At 45.4% G+C, this 21,156-nt stretch overlaps 3 protein-coding genes across 8 annotated transcripts; 1 reads left to right on the plus strand and 2 right to left on the minus strand.

Moving 5' to 3' along the window:
- Window positions 1-34: 34 nt before the first annotated feature.
- On the minus strand, window positions 35-1,054 carry inip (ints3 and nabp interacting protein). 4 transcript variants are annotated; one of them, XM_028972590.1, is made up of 5 exons: window positions 926-1,044; window positions 755-833; window positions 576-672; window positions 386-476; window positions 35-290 (listed from the first exon to the last, which is right to left on the minus strand). In XM_028972590.1, the coding sequence occupies exons 2-5, from the start codon at window positions 774-776 to the stop codon at window positions 132-134; spliced, it is 369 nt and encodes a 122-aa protein (XP_028828423.1). In that variant the 5' UTR covers window positions 777-833; window positions 926-1,044; the 3' UTR covers window positions 35-131. The 4 variants fall into 4 exon arrangements, with proteins under 4 accessions (XP_028828423.1, XP_028828424.1, XP_028828426.1 ...); XM_028972591.1 differs by having other exon boundaries at window positions 755-776; window positions 926-1,032; XM_028972593.1 differs by having other exon boundaries at window positions 107-273; window positions 755-1,054.
- Window positions 1,055-1,304: 250 nt separating this feature from the next.
- snx30 (sorting nexin family member 30) lies at window positions 1,305-13,276 on the plus strand. 3 transcript variants are annotated; one of them, XM_028972588.1, is made up of 10 exons: window positions 1,305-1,615; window positions 3,685-3,873; window positions 5,024-5,134; window positions 5,233-5,391; window positions 5,906-6,101; window positions 6,210-6,409; window positions 7,308-7,406; window positions 7,776-7,928; window positions 9,910-10,022; window positions 10,130-13,276. In XM_028972588.1, the coding sequence occupies exons 1-9, from the start codon at window positions 1,466-1,468 to the stop codon at window positions 9,982-9,984; spliced, it is 1,332 nt and encodes a 443-aa protein (XP_028828421.1). In that variant the 5' UTR covers window positions 1,305-1,465; the 3' UTR covers window positions 9,985-10,022; window positions 10,130-13,276. The 3 variants fall into 3 exon arrangements, with proteins under 3 accessions (XP_028828421.1, XP_028828420.1, XP_028828422.1); XM_028972587.1 differs by having other exon boundaries at window positions 9,910-13,276; XM_028972589.1 differs by having other exon boundaries at window positions 7,308-7,394; window positions 9,910-13,276.
- A 1,829-nt stretch (window positions 13,277-15,105) lies between these two features.
- slc46a2 (solute carrier family 46 member 2) lies at window positions 15,106-21,156 on the minus strand. The gene is made up of 4 exons (XM_028971050.1): window positions 20,088-21,156; window positions 19,152-19,235; window positions 15,944-16,100; window positions 15,106-15,844 (listed from the first exon to the last, which is right to left on the minus strand). Exons 1-4 carry the CDS (start codon window positions 21,055-21,057, stop codon window positions 15,790-15,792), a joined length of 1,266 nt encoding a protein of 421 aa, XP_028826883.1. The 5' UTR covers window positions 21,058-21,156; the 3' UTR covers window positions 15,106-15,789.

Here is a 21,156-nt window from a genome sequence, read left to right on the forward strand (position 1 = left end):
AGGATTCCAACTTGCAGCTGCCAAACTGAATAAATTCTCCATCCCATGACAGTTTTATTATTTTTATATAAAGCAAAAAAACAAAAAAAACAATAGCACTATTGTATTATTGTCCATTTGTGGTCACTTTATTAAAAAAAAGGAAAGTAGAGAAAGATGAATGACTGTCTTCTGGATTTATTCTGGATCCAGTCGTGGCAACACCGGAAGGATGAGGTTCCCGAAGGCAGAATCCTGGGTGATGAAGAAGCCTGAAGAGTGTGCGTGGGCATGCTGGGAGATGCAAACAACTAAAAAAATCACAAAAACCTACGCAGAAAAATGGAACCAAATGTGGGGAAAGGGGGAGAGAGAGAGAGAGAGAGATTCGCGTCGGGTGTTTTACCTGCAGCGCAGCCTTCTGCTGGGCGGCGATGTGCTGCTGCTCGGCGTGGTCGCGGAAGTCCTTATTCACGGCGGGCCTCGACAGAGCGATGCTGCGGGCAAAAAAAAAAAAAAAAGAACCACATTGCGGGCGTTTTAATGCCACGGCTCCGCGGCCGGTTCGAACGCCGCCGGCTCGGAGAGCGCGTCACCTGGCTCCGGGACTGTTCAGGGACTGGCTCTGGATCAGGCGCCTCTTCTCCTTGTCCAGCTCGGCCAGGATCGCAGCTCGGTTTTTGTTCTGAAAGCCTGACAAAACGAACACAGCAGGCCACTTGGTTTAGAGGAAATAACCCACGTTTCACCCTCCCATACAAACCCAAGATCTTACCTTGCGGCGGATTCGAAGCCATCTGAGTGGATTAAATCCGGAGGATTCCGAGACAACAAATGAGTCGATACTCTAATCACTAAAACCGATATTAGACCTATATATATAACGTTTACTATAATTTCAACACAAACAGAACAGGTATTAATGTATATTAGCCGATACAGAAACCTTTAAAGCAGGCGTCGGAATGGCCTTTGAATAACGTTACACTCCGGGAGTAGTGGAGTATTTATCAGGATCATAAAGGAAAGAGACAAAACAAACGAACAGCAGACAGGAAAGGACGCGCACAATGTGCGTCATCAGACCGCGCCTCTTTTACCGTAAACCTGATAATACGTCGCGCAACGGCTTTCTTATTTTACCGTTTTACTAACATGTTGCTGTTTTCTATTAATTAAATTAATTAAAATAGGCCGTTTTATATCTCGTTCTTCCGTTCAGTCGAAACATTCGTATAATATTCTTGTAGTCCGTGTTTTGCTCCCCAGCTGATAATGGGCGCTGTTTGGTCACGTGAGCTGCCTGTGATTTGTGTCTCTTCTCTTTGTACTTCCGGACCTGCGCGGTGCAGACCAGCTGACAGATGTACGCGGGTCCAGTCCACACGGTTTTCCGGGCGGCAAGACACCACCTGAGGACGAGAACCCGAGCCGCCCCCCCATCCCCCGGGAGCGCGTCCCTTGCTCCCGCCGCCTCGGCCGCACGATGAGCGGCGGCACCCCGAAAACGCTCTGCTCGTCGGGCCAGAGGTCCCTTCAGGAAATCTGCCACCCGCTGTCCGCCGAGGACTCCTCCGTCCTCACGCCCAGCCCCGACGTCGGGACCGCCGCCGCGACCGGCAGCATCGGCGAGAAGGTGCGTCCCCCCACCCCTGCCCCGCGGGTTCCATCTGGGGGACATCGTGATGTCCCCTTTTACCAGCGCGCTGACGCCGTATATCAGAAAAATGCTGAGTTCGTCGCCACGGCTCCGGGTTTCTCTTCCTTAAAGAAGTTCCACGATGTGTGTAGAACAGCCGAGTAACAAAAACGCCTTTTTAAAAAGCCTCCAGATCCTTTCTTTGTTTTCCCCTCGCACGGTAGTCGTGGTACTTTTTCTCTCCTTCACGGGCTCAAAACGAAACCCTTCGATCGCCGGTGGATCGTGGCATCGATTGATTTAAAAAAAAAAAAAAAAAACACTGCAGCACAGCACACGGTGGCACGACGGCATGTGTCCGCTGCTTTTTACCACCGCCGCCCCTGGTGTGCGGGATTCGAACCCGCAACCTTCGGATTGCGGCCCTGGTGAGGGTGCGCTTTATTAGAGGACTGTAATGGGGCTTTTTTTTTTCTTCTTTTGCTTGGATGATTTGGTGCTTCTTGACTTCCTTCCCCTTAATTACACTTTTTTTTTTTTTTTTTTAACTGTAGGCTTTATTTAGACTGACAATTGCTGAATGATATTTTGCTCCCAGTTCTATCTTTTTTTTCATGCCATTAATTCTAAGCTTAGAGGACCAAGCAAAAGTACAACGAAGCTTAAAAAACGCATAACGTTCTTTAAAACGTCATTATTATTGAATAATTATTGGGTGGTTTCACTGGACGCTGGAAGCCTCGTCTTTGTCCTGACGGTCGCAGGGACGCTGATAATGGTGCCGTGTTTGGCTGGTGACGCCGAGCCCATTGTCTATTGTCGTGCAAGTCACGCACGGACTCGTTTTCATTTCTCTGCTGATGTCGTTTCCCCCCTTTAACTGTGACCCTAAAGCGTTGGAAATGTCACGCGGTGGACGTGGAGCCCCAGAAAGACGCTGAAGCGCGTTGGTCTTGTTGTGGCTCTCGGCTGCGGCTCATGTGCCGTGAGACGGTTGTGAGGTTTGTGCGTAGTTTGAACGAGTTGTCTGGCGAGTTTTGAACGGGTTTTCGGTGCGCTGCCTTGTTGTAAAGTAAATCCAGCTGAAGTGACCGTGTATTTTCGCCGCGAGGGAACGTGCTGGTCAGCAGCGTCTTAGTTCAGGTCCTCGAATTTAAACGTGTGATCGTTCTTTGTCTTCTGTATGTGGATTTTATGTCTCCATCTGACATTGTGGGCTTGTTTAAGAGCCCCTAGACTGTGTGTGTGTGTGTGTGTGTGTGTGTGAGAGAGACAACAGTCTGCCTCTCAGTGGTGTCTGTTACCGACTGACAGTTTCCCTGCTGCTGGCAGCGCCTGGCAGCGCCAGAGGTGGATTTTTCAACACACACACACACACACACACACTGACGTAGAGGTCACGGAACGGCAAGTTGTGGCATCCTGACTAGTGTCCCCCTGAAATGTGCTGGATATCAGGGTGGTGTGAGGTGTGTTGTTGACGGCCGTCTGTCTGCTTCCATCACATCAGCGCCGTGGTCGCCTGGCGGCTGGGGACTGTGGCATCTGTCACTCGCTGCTGCTTCACCATGACCGCCCCACCCCCCCGTGCCCTGTAATGACAGCGTTGCCTCTGGTTATCGTAGTAATTCTAAAATCTTGCCTTTTGTTGACCCGCAGGGGATTATTAGCGGCCATATTTAAATGATTTTAACCCTAAAGGTGGGTCCATGATTTTGTCTCTCGGAAAATTCCTTCCGGAGCCTGTAAACGTGAAGGGGTCGCCTGTCATGGTCGGTTTTGTGGATATTTATGTTACGATGCTCTACTGTATTGTATAACGCTGAACTCTGGACACTATTTATGGTTGCAAACACTACAGTACAATCAATAAAATATAATATGACCCGGCAAGCAATAGCCCCTCCACCTTCTCCTTACAACAGCATCAGATTGCAGTTCACAGTTATCGTATTGGCGATTCTGTGGAACAGTGGGGCAGGAGAGACATAACGTGCAACACGAGATGCCATTTGTAGACCATGTTTTGGCAGGGTTGCTCTAAGACCTTCTTTTGCTCCATCCAGGACCTGAGCCTCCCCAACGGGACTCCAGTGGACACATCAAGCCCCGCCTCCTCCTCCTCGCTCTTGAATCGGCTGCAGCTGGACGATGACCTGGATGGAGAGACCCGTGACCTCTTTGTGACCGTGGACGACCCAAGGAAGCATGTGTCCACCATGGAGACGTATATCACGTATCGAGTCTCAACAAAGGTTAGCGTGATAAATAAATGAATGAAAAAGACTTCTTAATGTTGCTCTGGTGGAGAAACCCCTGAAGTGTCTGACCCATTATTTCATCTTCTATTAGCTCTGCTGGTGGTGTTATTATTATTATTATTATTATTATTATTATTATAGCAGAAGTATTTGACCCAAGATGCTGATTGGCTAGTCTCAGTGTTTTCATAAGAAGATTATCTCTTATCCATATGATGAAAAACATGCTTATTTCTGAATTGGACATTTACAAATACTTATGCTCATAATAAATCCATCGTAAACCACTACATCAATGCATATAAGCAACATTAAACAGCAGAAATCAGATCTTATTACGCTTCATATTATGCTGTTTAAGGAACAATTGGTTGGCTGTTGGCTGTTTGAAGTTGATCTTATTCTTAAACCTACAGCGTCGCGTCAGGGCGTTTGGTCCTTGTAAGCATTCTTTTGCCTCAGCAAACCGAGGGCAATTAAACTGTGCCGTGCCTCAGCTCCGTCCCCCTCGTCCGGCGTCTTTTTCCTCAGCGCAGAAGAGACCGTTAATGAGCGCGGCGATGGATGGCGTGTGAAGAGAGGTGGAATCAGCACAACACCGCGTCGGTCTGGGAAAACAGAGCCTGCTTGGGCCTCGTTTGCCAAGATCCTGACGAACATTTTATTCTCCAAGTTCCTTAAACAAATTCCAAAGGACAATTTTTGTGAAGACTGGATAAGTGTGTCTTCTTAAGAAGCCTTTTCTGACCCATTAGTTCATCTTCATCTCGGAAATTAATTGATTGCATTTTAATTGAACCCCCTGTTTTACTCTTTATTCTGGGCTCAAATGTCTTTGTGATATTCATGACTTTCATCCGCGTGGGAAAACCCAACCCGGCCTTGATGGGTCCACTAGTTCCTTTTGAACTCCAGGGCTTGAGTTGACTCGAGTGTGGTGGATCTGGGAGAAGAGAGTTGGAGGGTCCTGCTCTAGACTGGGCGCATTTCTTTTTTGATTAAAATGGCAGCCGGCACGTCTCCCGCACGCTCTGCCGCCCCCCAGAAAAAGGGGTTTTGCAGACGGCCATAAATAAACGGAACAAAAAAAAAAAAAAAAAAAAAAAAAAAAAACTCAATTTTTAATTCCGTTCTCCTTTGCCAGACCACCAGGGCCGAGTTTGATCTGCCAGAGTACTCGGTCAGGCGCCGCTACCAGGACTTCGACTGGCTGCGGATCAAGCTCGAGGAGAGCCAGCCCACCCATCTCATACCGGTAGGCAGCGGAGGCTCCAGGCCATCAGTCACGAAGCCATCAGTCATGTCGTAAGATGGCTGAAAATAGGCAGCCTGCCTCTGCTCGCCTCCCTCCAGCCGCTGCCAGAAAAGTTCGTGATGAAGGGGGTGGTGGACCGCTTTTCCGAGGAGTTTGTCGAGACGAGGCGGAAGGCCCTTGACAAGTTCTTGAAGAGGGTCGCGGACCACCCGGTGCTGTCGTTCAACGAGCACTTCAGCGTCTTCCTCTCAGCTAAGGTGACTGATGGCTTGACATTTTTTCCCTTTTAGATCTGGTAAGATCTCGTGCTCGATATTCATCATAATGGAAACAGGCCTTTTTGTTTAAGTGTCACCCAGTAGACCAACCTGATGTTTTGAAGGGGGAGGAGCCAGTAGGGGTGATTTTATTTAGGTGAGAGACGTTATGGTTTAGACATTTTAAATAATGAAAACTACTCCTGTTATGAGCGGCCGAGTCATAAAAACTCAAACTAATCGATAGTTTTGACTTGTGGCCAGAACGGCCTTACAGATGGGTTTATCAGGGTCTCTAATGACCGTTTCACTATCGACCTGAATGGGTAAGGCCCGGTGAAATTGTTGGCTGAGGTTTATTTAATAAGTCATGTTGTGCCTGGGCATTGATTTGTATATTTATGTTTTATATTTATTTATTATTTCTTCGCATATCTTTAGTTAGATGCTGTTTCTGTTTGGATTATAGGGCCTGTTGGGGAAATGTAACCCAGGTTCTAACTTCCTTCCTCAGGACTTGAACGCTTATAAAAAGCAAGGCCTGGCCCTGCTAACGAAAATGGGCGAGTCGGTGAAGTACGTGACGGGAGGGTACAAGCTGCGAGGGCGGCCGGTGGAGTTCGCCGCCATGGGAGAATACCTGGACGTGTTCACCCAGAAGCTGGGCACCATAGACCGGATCGCCCAGAGAATTATCAAAGAGCAGTCAGGTGAGCGCTGCAGTCTGTCTGCGGTGCAGTCCCAACGGGGTGCTGGGAAGGCAATAACCCACAATGCATCAGTGTGGATCAGTCTCACTCTCGCCCTCGCTTTACCAGAGTACCTGGTGGAGCTTAAGGAGTACGGGCCGGTTTACTCCAGCTGGGCATCCTTCGAGGCGGAGCTGCAGGAGCCTCTGGAGGGCGTGGCTGGCTGTGTGGCAAACTGCTGCAGTGCACTGGAGGAGCTCACGGAGGAGATGTGCGAGGACTTCCTGCCTGTGCTCAGAGAATATGTTCTTTACATCGAGTCCATGAAGGTACACGAGCCCCCCTCTTAAGCCCCTTCGCCATTTTCCCGTATTCATTTCCAGGGCAGTGGTAGCAGGTAAGGATCCCGAACAGTCAAGATGCCACTGAGCAAAGCTCCGTCCCCACACACTGCTCCCCGGGCGCCTGTCATGGCCGCCCACTGCTCACTAGGATGATGGTTCGTTGTGTGACAATCACGTGATTGGTGACATGGTTTGGCGAGAGAACCTAGCGCTATGAAATGAATCTCTGAAACAATAATGGCTTTGTCCAGGTGTCCCAGGCTTGTTCCCAGCCCAGTTGACCTGCTTGAACTATCTGTAATCAATTCGGAGACGTCTTGTTTTATTATTATGATGTTGGCACTTTTCAGAAAACCCAACAGCCCGTCCTGAATCTCTTCATCTTCATAGATTGAGGACAACCTTTGTGTGTCTTCCTTTGTCCAGTACCCCAGTGTATTTATTTGCTTCTCTGATAATGCAGGAGGATGAAATATGCTAGAACCCACTCTTTGGTCCTTCTGAGCATTTGCTAGCTGGTAGTGCGTCTTGTGTGGTGGGAAGGAGCCCTTGGATCTCAGTAATACTGGCACCGCTGCTGCTGTGTGGGGATGGACTGGGCGAGATGTCTCCTGTCAGCACCGAGAGAGCCCTGGAGACCCGACGTTCACCGTTCCCTGCTCCATATGGTGGCTCTGACCTCTCACCCCAGCAGTGCGCAGCGTGGCAGCTCTTCCTGTCAGGCTGGGGACAGGAAACTGACGTTTGCAACTGTGGGGTGATGGCTAACTTCCCCTCACTAGCAGAGATATGATGTCTGGACAGAAACACCAGAATGAATTTTTTTTTTTTTTTTAAAGTTAAAACATTATTAAATGTTCGCAACCGTCATGTCATCCCACAGAATGTCCTGAAAAAAAGGGACCAAGTACAAGCGGAGTATGAGACCAAGCTGGAAGCTGTAGCCTTTCGCAAAGAGGAGAGGTCAGGGGTGAGTCCACAGGTTCGTCATGAAAGGATTTTGTTTTAATTTTCACTTCTCACTGCAGAAATAAATTAATAAAAAAATCTGTCACAGCACACAGGGTAATGGAGTAGTAATGATTTTTTTTTTAGTGCAGAGGTGTTACTTACTAAAAAGAAGCAATCATTTACTCTGCAAATTGAACAGGAGCCCATGGTACAACCAATTATTCATTGTTTGCTATTAATTTTAGGGAAATTAAGCCGACTGTTCTGATTTACGCTAATGCTATTTTGTTTTTGTGAATTTCCTGAACTTCAAATATAAAGTGTAGGTGACATTGCCATTTGCTGAAACTGTGGTGCTGCCGGTGACACACCCGGTGACCCCTGAGTCTCATTTCCACAGATGCCCACAGATGTGGAAAAGTGCCAGGACCGCATGGAGTGTTTCAACGCTGACCTGAAAGCCGACTGGGACCGGTGGCAAAACAACAAGAGACAAGACTTCAGGCAGCTGCTCACGGGCATGGCAGACAAGAACATCCAGTACTACGAGAAGGTTGGACCGAGCAAGGGCTGCTGTGGGACAGGGGACCGGGGGACATGACATTTCCCAGTAACATCTGCTCCTCAAGGTCCCGGAATGATCTGGGCTCTTCTTCATTTTTAATCCTGCTCTAGATTGAAAAGGCCCTTTAGACCCTTGTGCACAAATGTACAGGGTGGGCCATTTATATGGATCCACCTTAATAAAATGGGAATGGTTGGTGATATTAACGTCCTGTTTGTGGCACATTAGTATATGTGAGGGCAAACTTTTCAAGATGGGTGGTGACCACAGTGGCCATTTTGAAGTCGGTCATCTTGGATCCAACTTTTGTTTTTTCAATAGGAAGAGGGTCATGTGACCCATCAAATTTATTGGTAATTTTAACGTAACTTTATTATTTCATGAGTTATTTACAAGTTTCTGACCACTTATAAAATGTGTTCAATGTCACCAATCATTCCCATTTTATTAAGGTGTACCCATATAAATGACCCACCCTGTATTACACTGTTGTACCACTGATCCTGTTACACCATATTTCTGAACCTTGATACAGATGCTATGCTGTGTTTTTACTTGACTCTTCTTCTTACAAACGAACCCGGGGGCTGAAACATGACATTCTTGGCACTCCGCTCGTAATGTGCAACTTGATATCACTGACAGCTTGTTGCTCACAGTATGATAGCGGTGTTTCTTGAGCACTGCTATTAAGCAAGCTTGCGTGAGATTAGATTATGTGGAAAATCAAGCTTGAACAAAAGAACGTTTTTGACATGCTAACCAAATCCTAACTGTTGTTTCGATTTTGGAGTGGAATCAGATGGGTTCTAATCCCGTGTTTTGTGGCCCCTTGCGTCTGATGTTTGCGCTTGACTTGCGGAGGACTTCTCTCACCTTTTAGCGTAGCTCTGGCACAAAACACCGACACGGCTCTGCAAAATTCCAACGGCTGCTGCCAACTGGGAAGAGTCCAGGGTGGAAAATGGAAATGCAGAGGTTGGCTTTTGTGAAAGCTGGAACATTGTTGGCCGCGTTTACATGATAGTGATGCAGTATGACGGAGGTCTGTGGCCAGGAATGGAATTCTCTGCCCAATAGTTGGGTTCCTGCAATGTATTTATATGTGGTTATATATGGAGAGGGACCCGTTCCACAGAGGTCTTCATGTTGCACCATCATGTTTCTAAAATAGCCAAGAGCAGCTCGCTCAGCATTTGAATGTGAAATTTAAAGTTATTTACTGTGCCTTTTAATTATGATAATTATTTGAGTGACACTTCAGAAAATGTGGAGTGGGGGCTTTTGACCAAGGTGCTGTTGAACAATTTTTTAAAAATAATTCCAATATTTCAAAGGTCCCCTATTATGAATATTTCACTTTGTAAGATTTTTTTAACATTAATATGAGTTCCCATAGTCTATCTATGGTCCTGTAGTAGCTAGAATGTATAAAGAGTCCTTTGGTCATTCTGTTTCGCCCAGACAGTCGGGTCTGGAATTTGTCCCATTATGTTGTCATAAGGGGAAAGGTTACCTTCATCCCAGAGAATTTCCCACGAGTCCCCTAAAACATTGTCATCACTGACCATCATGTCTTGAAAATGTGTGAAGCATTTTAATGTTTTTTTTTTTTTTTTTTGTTCCGTGTAAAGAACCAATGGGTTAATTACATTTTTTTTCTAGAAAAACACTGACATGACTTCCTGTTTGCGGCAAACATTCTGTGAATGCCCGCTCACTTCTATAGGCCTCTCTCCTCCTCATTATCATTTAAAGCTACACACATCAAAATGGCACATCCTGGGGAAATCATTGTGGGACGGGCTCAAAGTGGTGGTAATTCTGTACCAAGACTGAATTTCAGAAAGAGACTTCAGAGATAGTCTTTGGGGACCAGTAAGACCTATATAAAAGCAAAAAAACTATTTCATAATAGGGGACGTTTAATAATTCATATTTTGATTGCTTGCTTATGTTTGCGTTGCAGTGCCTGGCGGCCTGGGAGTCCCTCATCCCACTGTTACAGGACAAACAGGAAAACGGCAAACCTGAGACGAACTGAGCTGCCGTCACCTGCCACACAGCCTTTCATCGGCGAGGGTGGGCGTGGCCACGTGATGCGGTTCTCTGACTGGGCCGCGTTCGTCGCCGGGGTGCTGGGAGGGATCGCAAGTATTTCATCATGCTGTTTGTTTTCTTTCCTCAAGCGTTTCATCTGTGAAACTCTCCGCTGGCCATCCTCCCATCCGGCGGGTCTAAGTGCGCCGAGTGGCCAACGCTCATTCTGTTACGTCTCTTTACAAGCACACCAAACCAGCCTGGCCACAGACCCACCCGAGGAGAAGCGTCTCGAAGGATCATGGGACAGAAATGAAGGATACGTCAAGCGAGCCAACCTGTACATTTTTTTTTTTTTGGTGACCTATGGCTAATTTGTAGATTTTTAGCACATGGTTGCCGGTGGTCCTTTTTTTTTTTTTTTTTTTTTTTTTTTTTAGAAGCGAGACTCGTCGTTTTTGTTTTACCGCTGCATCTGGTCTGAGCTGCAGTGTATTTTTTTTTTGTCACTTCTCGTTTCGCCCTCAGACCAAGCAAAGACTTTTGAGGGTTTGTCCAGCCCTCTGGCCAAAGATTGAGGGGGGGACCTAAGGAGCCGCGTTTTCCGTTTAATTACAGGACCCTAGTACGCAGGCGGAGGCTTCTCACTGCATGAAGTAGCATCAAACCCCACCCATACTCAACATGAACCGTCACGAGCGTTGTTGCTTTGCCCTTCGGTGACTTCACTATGCTGTTTCTTAGGTACGAACTGTCCATTTCACCAAGGACCCGGGGTGAAATGTCTTTTCTCATTCTGTACATCGTCCGCGGATTTTACTTTTTTTATCTGTCAAATGTCTTTTTCAGGTGTGTTTCCAGGTTGTGTTTATAGCCCCTGCCCATCCACCCGGTCAAGTAAACGTCCCAAAATGTTTCTATGGGACCGCAGATGTGTCTCGGGGGTCTCTCGGTCGCCCCCGGTGGGAGCGGTCCAAGCCTCGCGTCGAGGCCTGAAGTGCACGAGACTGTGGAGGTTCTACGTGGCGTGAAATGTTGTAGAGCCGTCTGGGGTGGTGTGGGCGGGCGGGTGCGGAATTCATGTTTCCTGTTGCTGCCTCGACGGTCCTGTTCCAGGAGCGCTGACATCGAGTTTCATTTGTAAAGCTGTCAGCGTGCAACACGAGGAAATGAGGTGGCGGAACCCAGCACTCTTTAATAAAAACTGTGTAAGATGACCTGTTCTGTTTGCATTAGAATAAAATCCGAGTTTCATCCTGTTTCCTCCGCATCCTTCAAGCAACACGTGCCAAGCGACACCGATCCTGTTGGCTTTGCTGAAATATCCGTGTCAGCAGCACTGTGGCGAATCGGTTTATATCTCCTTCATTTCTATAACCACCATCAGATACGGTCATAACACTTTGATATAACTTCAGTAGAGGAAGTCAGAGTCTTGGTTTGTGGATTTGCGGGTACTTGTTAGAAGTCGTTGAAGACCCCTCCAATGGTGATGATACGCAGGGCCCACTGTTTGAGAACCTGGGAATGTATTAGCACTGGCCCAGCCCTGCCAACTGCAGCAGACAAACTTGTGCTTTGGTCAGATATATTTTTACATGACGTTTTTAATCATCATATTTTGGGAAACCAAATGGGTTCTAGATTATTTAAACCATAGAACAGTCTTTGTGAAGCATCATCTCCCTGAAGTAGATTTGGGTCTGGATTAAACCTATTGTAAGGCGCTTCTAATAAGAGAATGTAAATGTTTATGATAAAAAGTGATCTTTTATGGTAGCATTTTTATAACTAATGGTACAATAAACATTGTGAAAGTATATAAAATATTTTATCTATCTAAAGAGTTGCACAATATTACAAAATGTCACAGTGACCATACTTGTTTCGGACCAGGAGATTTGTGACTTTGTCACCCAGATCCTACTTATCCAGCAGCAGGTTGGGAATGGCAAGTGCAATATGCCAGCCCTCCTGCTCACATGGTCCTGGCATACTGATCTCTGTCCTCTACCCCTCGCTGGGCCTGCTGCTGAAGCTATTTCATGTTGTCTTTACAAGGGTACATGAGGGATGAAAGTACCCAGCATTTGCATCTGTTGAACCGCACGGTAACTAATACTTAAATGCCCAGATTTCTCTTTGAGCTCATTCAAGTAAAGGTTACTAGGTGCATTAGAGAGCTGATGGTGAGAGACTGTGCAGAACGGCAATATATGTAGAGCGCTGGCTGGGACTATTGTTCTAGTAAATGCATTTTTGGTTCTTTATATTTCTAATGCAAACCTGAAAATGCTTTAAATGTTGTTAGCGTTGAATCAATATACCTATTGGGTTATAGATAACTGGCTTACAGCTTCAAGATAATGGATGAGGCCTTTTTGGATGAGTGAAAAGAGCGATACATCAAAGTTATGGTACATTGAGCTATAAAAAATTAATTCCAACTTCACATAAAAAAACAGACATGGCAGAATCATTCTGCACATAAAATCTAAAGAGAATAATTGACTTTTGAAATATTACACGCATAACATCATATTACAAACCTTTCAAAATTGCAGTAAATAGACATCCATGTGAACTTTGAAGGAAAATGTCATAATTATGTTTCTGCAAACTCATTAAGTTCACTTTGACTTCGAAAACCATTAAGACTTGTAAATGGCAGGTGAAATTCTTTAACCAGTAGTTTTGGTTGAAATATTTGTTGAAAGAAAATTGATGCAATTCAATGGTTAATCCAACCCATGGTCCAAAAATCTGTTTCGACTCTGCCCCCTGGTGGTCGCACAGGGAGAAGACAACCAGGATAAAATATTCAATTTAAATTAGACCTCATGCTTGATCCAGCTAGTTTGGGCAGGGAACATTTTCATTTAAATTGTTGAGAATAGTTGAGAAACCTTGTTTTGTGACATGGCTGCCCTATAAAGGGCTAGCATTGTTGCTAATGGTATTGTTGAGGCTACATATTATCTGTGCAGGATGACGAAGCAAATTAATTACTTATCAGTACGATGTCTTTGTTGTCTACACTTTCTTCAACCACATGTGTTCAGCTTTTCCGATTTTCATTTTCCCACAACACATTGCTTTGTGTTTACATAACTTAGCAAAGGATATTTAATTATGTGTGAATTGTTTAATACTGAATTCATAAAGTGAACATTTTGATGTTTGATGTAACACTTGTACATTTTGAAAGAAGCCTGTACATTTGTGTCGTTTTGAAGTAACTGCCTTTACCTCAAGTGATTTAAATTATTGGACCAATAAAACGAATGTGAGGAATAGTGCCTTTGTCGAGTGTCTCACACATTTTTAATCTAAAAAGATGTAAACTTACCTCGGGAGAAGGTGACCTGACCTCTCACTTCAATTTAAAGGCCAAATTAAAAAGAAGTCCACCTGCTTCTGTGTTTCATGACATGTGGCAGTGGTGGCCTAGCGGTTAAGGAAGCGGCCCCGTAATCAGAAGGTTGCCGGTTCGAATCCCGATCCACCAAGGTGCCACTGAGGTGCCACTGAGCAAAGCACCGTCCCCACACACTGCTCCCCGGGCGCTTGTCATGGCTGCCCACTGCTCACTCAGGGTGATGGGTTAAATGCAGAGGACAAATTTCACTGTGTGCACCGTGTGCTGTGTATCACGTGTGACAATCACTTCACTTCACTTCACATCTTCCCTTTTCAGTTCAATATTCAAAAAGCTACCAAAATGGTGCATAGAATGTCATGTGATGACAGTTTTGACGTTATGTCCAGTTCTATGAGCTAATCAAGTTAGCATGCTAACTGGCTAGAAGAGTCCTGTAAAAATGTCTTGTAAGTAACACACATTGTAGGACTGCACAAGAGATGATAAGGTCCTGTAAGTAGCCCTCGGTTCCACATGGCTGAAAATGTCTGTGTAGTTCTAAGAGAGGTCCTGCTGTAAAAAGACATTGCAGCTCATTAGCTTTAGCCTGCATCACGTCCTGTAGTCCTGCCATCGCTATAACTTGGCCAGAACTGGCCCTTGTTTTAACAACTGAAAAGAAATCCAAGAAATCCATAAAATATTACCTTGCAAATGGACAATGTGATTGGCATGGATTTATTTTCCCCATAAAATTTCTCATTTTTAAAAACGGGAGTCTCATTCTTTCTAATGCTAATTGTGGTGGTGTACTGCTCCACTTTGATGGAGTAAAAGTTGTCCATGTGGCTGAGGTATGACTTGCATCAAGCATGCTTCTTGGATTTTCTTTAGACTATATTTCTGGTGAAAATATTTTTTTAAAAACCAAACCAGAAGTCAGGGAGCTTTTGCCGTGATTGCAGCATTTCACACTCTTGACAACAAGGATGGTTTTCCAACAGTCCTGAAGTGTTATTATGCTGAGCACCTTCACTCATGTTAATGAACATCCCAACAAGCGGCTTTTGATGATGACTGTAGTGGATAAAGCAGCCATCACGGCAAAAAGAGGCGACTCTGAAAAAACATCAAACATACTCAACTTTCTCCTGCTGCAATAAATACTAAATAGGTTTCTGGCATTAGATTCTTCAAAATGCCTCCATCTTTGACTCTATAGCCGCCACAGACTAGGTGCATCCGAACTTATGTATGTGTTAGTAATGTAAAATACTGTATGCTATGTTTTATTACATAACAAGCTCAGACATTTGTGAAGTCACCCGACACACTTGATCTGGAAAATTGTCTTCTCTGTTTTTTTTCTTTTCACTAAACAGAAGAACCTGTTATATGCTTCTTGACAATTGTTCCAGCTTTTCCAGTTTTCCTTCTGCCACTACAAGAACAATGTGACAACGTGCTGATCCTATGTCTTCTCCACCCTTCTTTGTTAAGTTCTGAAATCTGTTGTCACTAATGGGACCAGTAGGTTCGTATTTCACATGATTATGCAGAACAAACTTAAAAAAAGAAAGAAAGAACCCCCTGCATTGTTTTGAAACTACTTTCCTTACTTGAAACTTTGCATTTCCTCACATGACAACATTAAAAAACATCTAGAGATGTAACCTGTTCTTGAGAGAAAGATGCAAGATTGGTTTATTGTCAGTACAACAGTATACACAGTACACCGTGTATTGAAATAATGTTTCACACAGACCCCCCCATAGTGCAATCATAAAAGACAGGAAAAAATATATATACGTATGTACACAGTAATCTGAAGTATAGATACATCCCTTGGTTCAATTTCAGGACTTCGGACAGGAAGGAGTACAATTACTGATTAAATAATTTCATGTGTGATATGGATGTGTGAATTTCCCCCTTTACAATTCAATGTTAACTCTTCTACGCTTATATTTTCATATGAACTAAATATGCAAGGTTACCATGTGTTCAACACACTTTTTTTATTGGCTGGCATTTGTCAAAAAGTAAACCACTAAGTTTTAAAAAGTCTGCTTATGTTGAAAGATTCAATATAAAATTGAGATCAAATCACTGATCAGTTGAATTTAACTTACAAAAATAAATATTCATATTGTACTAAAAATGGTTAATAATTCCATAAAAAAAAATCTCAACACTGTTACAAAAAAATCTTGACCTTTCAAAAGCCAATCATCACAATGATGAATACAAAGATGCTGTCAGTCATAAAAGACTAAAATGCTAAAATGACCATGATTTAGCACACACATACACACACATGCTATACACTCAACACACACTTCTACACCCTAGAAAAAAATCAATTATTCACAATCGCAAGTGGGTCTTCAGTAGCTTTACACCATGTTGGGTGTCTCTGCGCAGATATAGGGTCATAAAGGCACAGTGTCAGTTCCCCTGGATTCTTTCATATCCTTCGTGTGCTGTTCGGCACCCAACAATGCTGTAGTGGAAATAAAAAAAAAACCCAAAAAACAGTATAGAGTTAATATTAATTTACAGCCAATATATTTACAGTAAATTGAAAATGAATTATTTTTACCATATGGGAATTATAGCCAGGAAGCAGATTATGCTGGACATTGTGAAGACAAACCCCGGGAAAGTATCCAGTGTGGCCTGGTATACTTTGGTGTAGACTGGAGTATAAACTAAACTGGCCATCATCAAGGACAGTTGCAGTGAGATGAGTACGAGTCCTTAAATGAAAAGAAAATAGTTAAGGCACCATTCATCTGGTTTTGAGCAGATGGCAATGATACATCGTGCATGCTTTAATTTTCGGTCATCAGAAGACCGGCAGTGACCCATCGCACACATTAACCAGCTTGTGATGTCAGTCTGAGTCAGGCATGGCATTCCTGCCTGAAAAGCAGCTCAGTGTACAATATTTAGCCCAGTCCAGACAACCAGCCAGTCCACATTTTCAAAAAATGTACTGAAGGCTGCGTCTGGTACTCCTCCAACCTGCGTCATCTCTGCAAATTACATTTACGCCATTTGGCACCCACCCGACTTACATCATGCTTTCATGTCACCATCAATGAAGTCATTAGTTCTGGTTCACTAGGACTCACGAATACAATCATTTTATTCCCTCTGTTTTAGGTTTTCTTACATAAGTCAAACTATAAGTTAGTCTAAATGAGACTATAAGCTAGTCTGACCTCGAGGGGAAGTTCATTCCCCCACCTAGATGAGCGTCTTCCTTTTACCTTCAGAGATGGAGGTACCAGGCGAGCAGTACTGGAGGCTCGGAGTATACGAGGTGCAGTGCGAGGTGTAATAAGGGCTGTGAGGTAGGATGGTGCTACTCCATGTTTGGCTTTGTAGGCCACCATCAGTATTTTGAACCTGATGCGTGCAGCTACTGGGAGCCGGTGGAGGGAACGTAGAAGAGGGGCGGTGTGGGAGAATTTGCTGCTGGATGACACTCAGAGGTAGACCTGCTAGCAGGGAGTTACACTAATCTAGTTGTGAGATTACTAGGGACTGAACAAGTATCTGGGTGGATAAGGGCAGATTCATCTGATATTGTAGAGAAGGAATCTACAAGATTGGTGATGTGAGTTGAGAAGGAGAGTTGGTTGTCTATAGTTACTCCAAGGTTGCGTGCAGTTGTAGAAGGAGAGATCTTATAGTTGTTCAGGTACACAGCAAGATCCTGATGTGGTGAAGAATCTGCTGGAATGATTATTTATTTTTGGTGGGACTGGTTTTTAGACGATGGGCTGCCATCCAAGATGAAGTGTCAGTTAGACATGCAGAGATTTTGGAAGCAGCATGTACATCTGATGGAGGAACAGAGAAGTTAAGTGATCATGCCTGTAGGGTGAAAAAGAGAGGACTGAGACCTGAGCCCTTTTACAACTACTTTCAGTAGAGGGCATGATCTGAACCTGTGACTGTGGACTGGCTGGTGGACCCCAAAGACAGGAATAAGACACCTTCTCCTGACAGCTCTGTCTGTCAGAATGAAATGGTGGGAGAGGGAGGGGTGGTGGTTATAATACGGAGAGAACTCTCTGAGAAGCCTCCCCAAATACCCCCAAACGCTGCTTACATTACCACCACAAGGTACGCATACATGCTTTTACATTATTCTAAAATCTGGCAACAGGATTTTCCTTCTTACAGGCTGCCATGTGCCAAGAGAGATTTAAATGGGGTTGTCTAGTTCATAGGCAAGTGTGCTACCCATTAGGCTACTACCATCCATTTCCACAAGAAGAACACTTAAGCTCCACCATAGTAATTCTGTTCTTGGTCACATTTCACATTCTCAGAATTTACCAGACGCCCTTATCCAGAGCGACTTACAGTAGTTACAGGGACAGACCCCCCCTGGAGACACTCAGGGTTAAGTGTCTTGCTCAGGTTTGAACCCGGGTCTTCTGGTTCACAGGCGAGTGTGTTAACCACTACTCAGGGGGCCAGAGGATCCAGGTGGTTTCAGGGTTAATGGAGACCACAGTGCTTATTTGGACCTAAAATAGTTTTTATTATTGTTATTGTTTTTTTTTTTTTACTTTTCCAAGATCTGTTCCTTGCCACAATCCAGTGTCAGAGGTCTGCAGACCATTCCCTGGAATGGGTTCCAGTCAAGTTGTAGAAGCATTTCAAGGATGATCAGTGAAGGTTTTCACTGTCATAGCAAAGCAATGTAACTATTGTGTATAAATGTTTTAATTTTTTAACAAATTTGCAAAAGAGAACAACATTCAAATGTATTTTAGAATAAGGCTGTAACGTAACAAGTGGTGTAAAAGTTTTCAGCTTTTTCTCACTTGAGCCAACACATTTGTGCATCAAATCCATGGGGGTTTCAGTTGTACACCGCTCAAAAAAAAAAGGGAACAACAGATGTAACTCCAAGTCAACTGTCCACTCAGGAAGCAACACACATCCTTTCACATCCTGTTGTGCGAATGGAATACGAGGCTGCGGATGCCACAAGAGAAATTAACCAAACTTCCCATCACTTGTTCCGGGAAACAATGCTGACACTCAAATACCTGCTGGCCAATGGGGCGAAGCCCCGCCCACACGAGAGAACTGTACCACAAGTGTCCGAAAAGCCAGCGGTAGTAAAACTGTAAAAACGAGCAGCGTGACTGAAAGTCTCACAAGTGAAAATGAAAGAGAATTTTGAAAAATTCCAGACGTTGAAATGTCTTTGTTTGATATTAGGAAAGTTTTGTTTTAAAATTTTGACACAAATCTGATTCCGTAGTCTCACTCCATCCACCAATGGCACGTTGCACCACACACTATCCAGGAGTTGGTGGAGGCTTTAGTCCAGGTCTGGGAGGAGATCCTTCAGAAGACCATCCGTCAGGAGCCTGTCCATGTGTTTTAAGGAGGTTATACAGACATGTGGAGGCCTCACACACTACTGAGCCTCATTTTTACTTGTTTTAAGGACATTACATCAAAGTTGGAAAAGCCTGGAATGTGTTTTTCTGCTTTAATTTGGAGTGTGACTCCAAATCCAGACCTCCATGGGTTGATCATTTGGATTTCCAATGATAATTCTGGTGTGATTTTGTTGTCAGCACATTCAAGTATTTAATAAGAATACTTCATTAATTCACATCTAGGATGTCTTAATTTTGTGCTCCCTATATGTTTAAGTTAATTCTCAACTTGGTGTAAAAGTAACATCTTTTTGCATTTAAATATAACGCTTTACTGCTAGTATAGTACTAACTAATATAGTACTAATATTTATTAGAGTCAATCAGTCTTACCATAGGATGAGCCTTTGATCTGCTTTGAGAGTAGAGACCGGATTGTTGGCATCGGGATCAGTGCGAACAAGGTGAGACTCCGGGCTGAAGAGACAGAAGGGTTCAAGTCAAATCAGTACTCTCCCAGAAGATGTGGCGAGCAATATGTACCCTTTCACGATTAAATACATACAGTACACTTATAAATAATGTACAAAGGGCACTGTTGATTTACGAGAACCGCTGGCGCTCACAAGGCTTTAGTTTGGAATCTCTTCTTAATTTCACGTCCCCATTTTAGGACATCAAGACTGCGAACAGCAGGCATTACATTTAAACACAGTGTGAAACATGTTGAATATGTACTATCACTTCCTGTGCACCAGGCTTATGAAAGAGAGAAAAGGGAAGGGGAGAAAGAGGAAGCAAAAGGGAACAAGTGCAAATCTGGCGAACAAACGGTTAAACGTTTGGTCAGAATTGTTGTTCTAGTAATGCATATTGTACCCAACTTTCATTGTGGCTCATGCATAACTGACGGCCACCACACACACGGCATAATTATTATAATTTTTCGGGGTTTTTTTGGGACATACTATGAGTACTTAATCTCTCTCTGTGTGTGTGTGTGTGTGTGTGTGTGTATAGTGTATATTTGCATTTGTTGTGCTACTATTAGGGAAGATGTCACATCTTCGGCTGATTGTTGCAAGACCAGAAAATCCAGCTCCTGGATGAACACTCCAGCAATGTAAACAGGTGATGCGGAGGTCACCCCAAAAAGGCTGCCTACGGCCCCCACCCTCAGTGGACAATATTTCATGCAGGGGTCTCACACTGCAGTGCGTTAGGGACATTTGACCATCCCATGGATAACGTGAAGGAAATCTGGGTGACAGGGACATCTCCAATGGGGTGAAAGGGGAACGGGCCTGGGTCAGAGGTGTAGGACCTTACCCAGGTAGTACATGTAGGTGGACGTGACGAAGGCCATGAAGTAAATTCCGGCGCAGAAGGACATCATGCCGACCATGATCATGGACGCGTCGCTCAGGCGCCTGGAGAAGACCTTCACCCCCAGGAAGCTGGTGATGAAGATCACGAAGCCGGCGGCGTTGCCGTAGCCGATCAGCGTGGCGCTCCAGTTCAGCGGCTCCTTCATCACGAAGGAGACCAGGATCTCCACGCCCCCGCCCACGGCCACGTCGTACAGTATGGCCCCGCAGAACAGCAGCGCGATGTTGGCGGTGTCCCGGGGGCGCCGGTCCAGGATGCCGGCGCTGCCGCGCCGATCGTGGCCGCCGGCCGGGCGCGACACGTCCAGGACCAGGGCGGCGTAGGCGAGGCACAGGAAGTAGAGCAGCACGCTCAGGCCCACCAGCAGCACCCCGCCCTTCAGCTCCACCGTGTACAGCTGGAAGAGGTGCCCGGAGGACAGGCTGCCGACCAGCCCGGCCAGGCCGTACACCAGCTCCATGCGCATGATGCGCACCGAGCGCTCCTCCTCGGACGTGCTGACCGACACCAGCGCCATCACGCCCGCCCAGTAGGACGAGAAGCCGCCGCAGGCGCCGTGCACCACCGTCGCCGCGTACATGGCCTGGATCGGCCACTCCAGCAGGATGACGAGGAGCAGGAGCAGCCTGGAGACCAGGTAGCCGACCAGGGGCGCCACGATCGGCACCTTCCTGTAGCCCCTGTCTCCGAGTTTGGAGAGGACGATCGCCGGGACGATCGGGACGAACTTGCCCAGCATGTTGTAAGTCATGTAAAAGTCCGACATGGCCTTCTGCTGCCTCTCCTGCTCGGGGAACGCGAACCGCTCCTTCATCATCATCTGCAGGCCGGTGTCGTAGAAGGCGCTGCCGACCTGCGCGCAGGCCACCACGGGCTCGACGTGCCTGCCGAGGAGCCGCCACACCGCCATCCCCGCGACTTCGAAGCAACGTTCAGGTCCGTGGCTGCATCTGATCAAGTTCAGTTCCGCAGACAGACAGAGAGAGAGAGAGAGAGAGAGAGAGAGCTC

Source organism: Denticeps clupeoides, chromosome 3 (assembly GCF_900700375.1).
Source record: "Denticeps clupeoides chromosome 3, fDenClu1.1, whole genome shotgun sequence".
Lineage (NCBI taxonomy): Eukaryota > Metazoa > Chordata > Actinopteri > Clupeiformes > Denticipitidae > Denticeps > Denticeps clupeoides.

Coding starts and splice junctions, on each gene's coding strand:
- slc46a2 (XM_028971050.1), bottom strand. CDS start 21,057: ATGGCGGTGTGGCGGCTCCTCGGCAGGCACGTCGAGCCCGTGGTGGCC. Junction 19,236..20,087: donor CACCTACATGTACTACCTGG/GTAAGGTCCTAC, acceptor CTGTCTCTTCAG/CCCGGAGTCTCACCTTGTTC. Junction 15,845..15,943: donor CTGGCTATAATTCCCATATG/GTAAAAATAATT, acceptor TTTCCACTACAG/CATTGTTGGGTGCCGAACAG.
- snx30 (XM_028972587.1), top strand. CDS start 1,466: ATGAGCGGCGGCACCCCGAAAACGCTCTGCTCGTCGGGCCAGAGGTCC. Junction 3,874..5,023: donor CGTATCGAGTCTCAACAAAG/GTTAGCGTGATA, acceptor CTCCTTTGCCAG/ACCACCAGGGCCGAGTTTGA. Junction 7,407..7,775: donor GGTCAGGGGTGAGTCCACAG/GTTCGTCATGAA, acceptor TCATTTCCACAG/ATGCCCACAGATGTGGAAAA.
- inip (XM_028972590.1), bottom strand. CDS start 776: ATGGCTTCGAATCCGCCGCAAG. Junction 673..754: donor GGCTTCGAATCCGCCGCAAG/GTAAGATCTTGG, acceptor TCGTTTTGTCAG/GCTTTCAGAACAAAAACCGA. Junction 477..575: donor CTGAACAGTCCCGGAGCCAG/GTGACGCGCTCT, acceptor TTTTGCCCGCAG/CATCGCTCTGTCGAGGCCCG.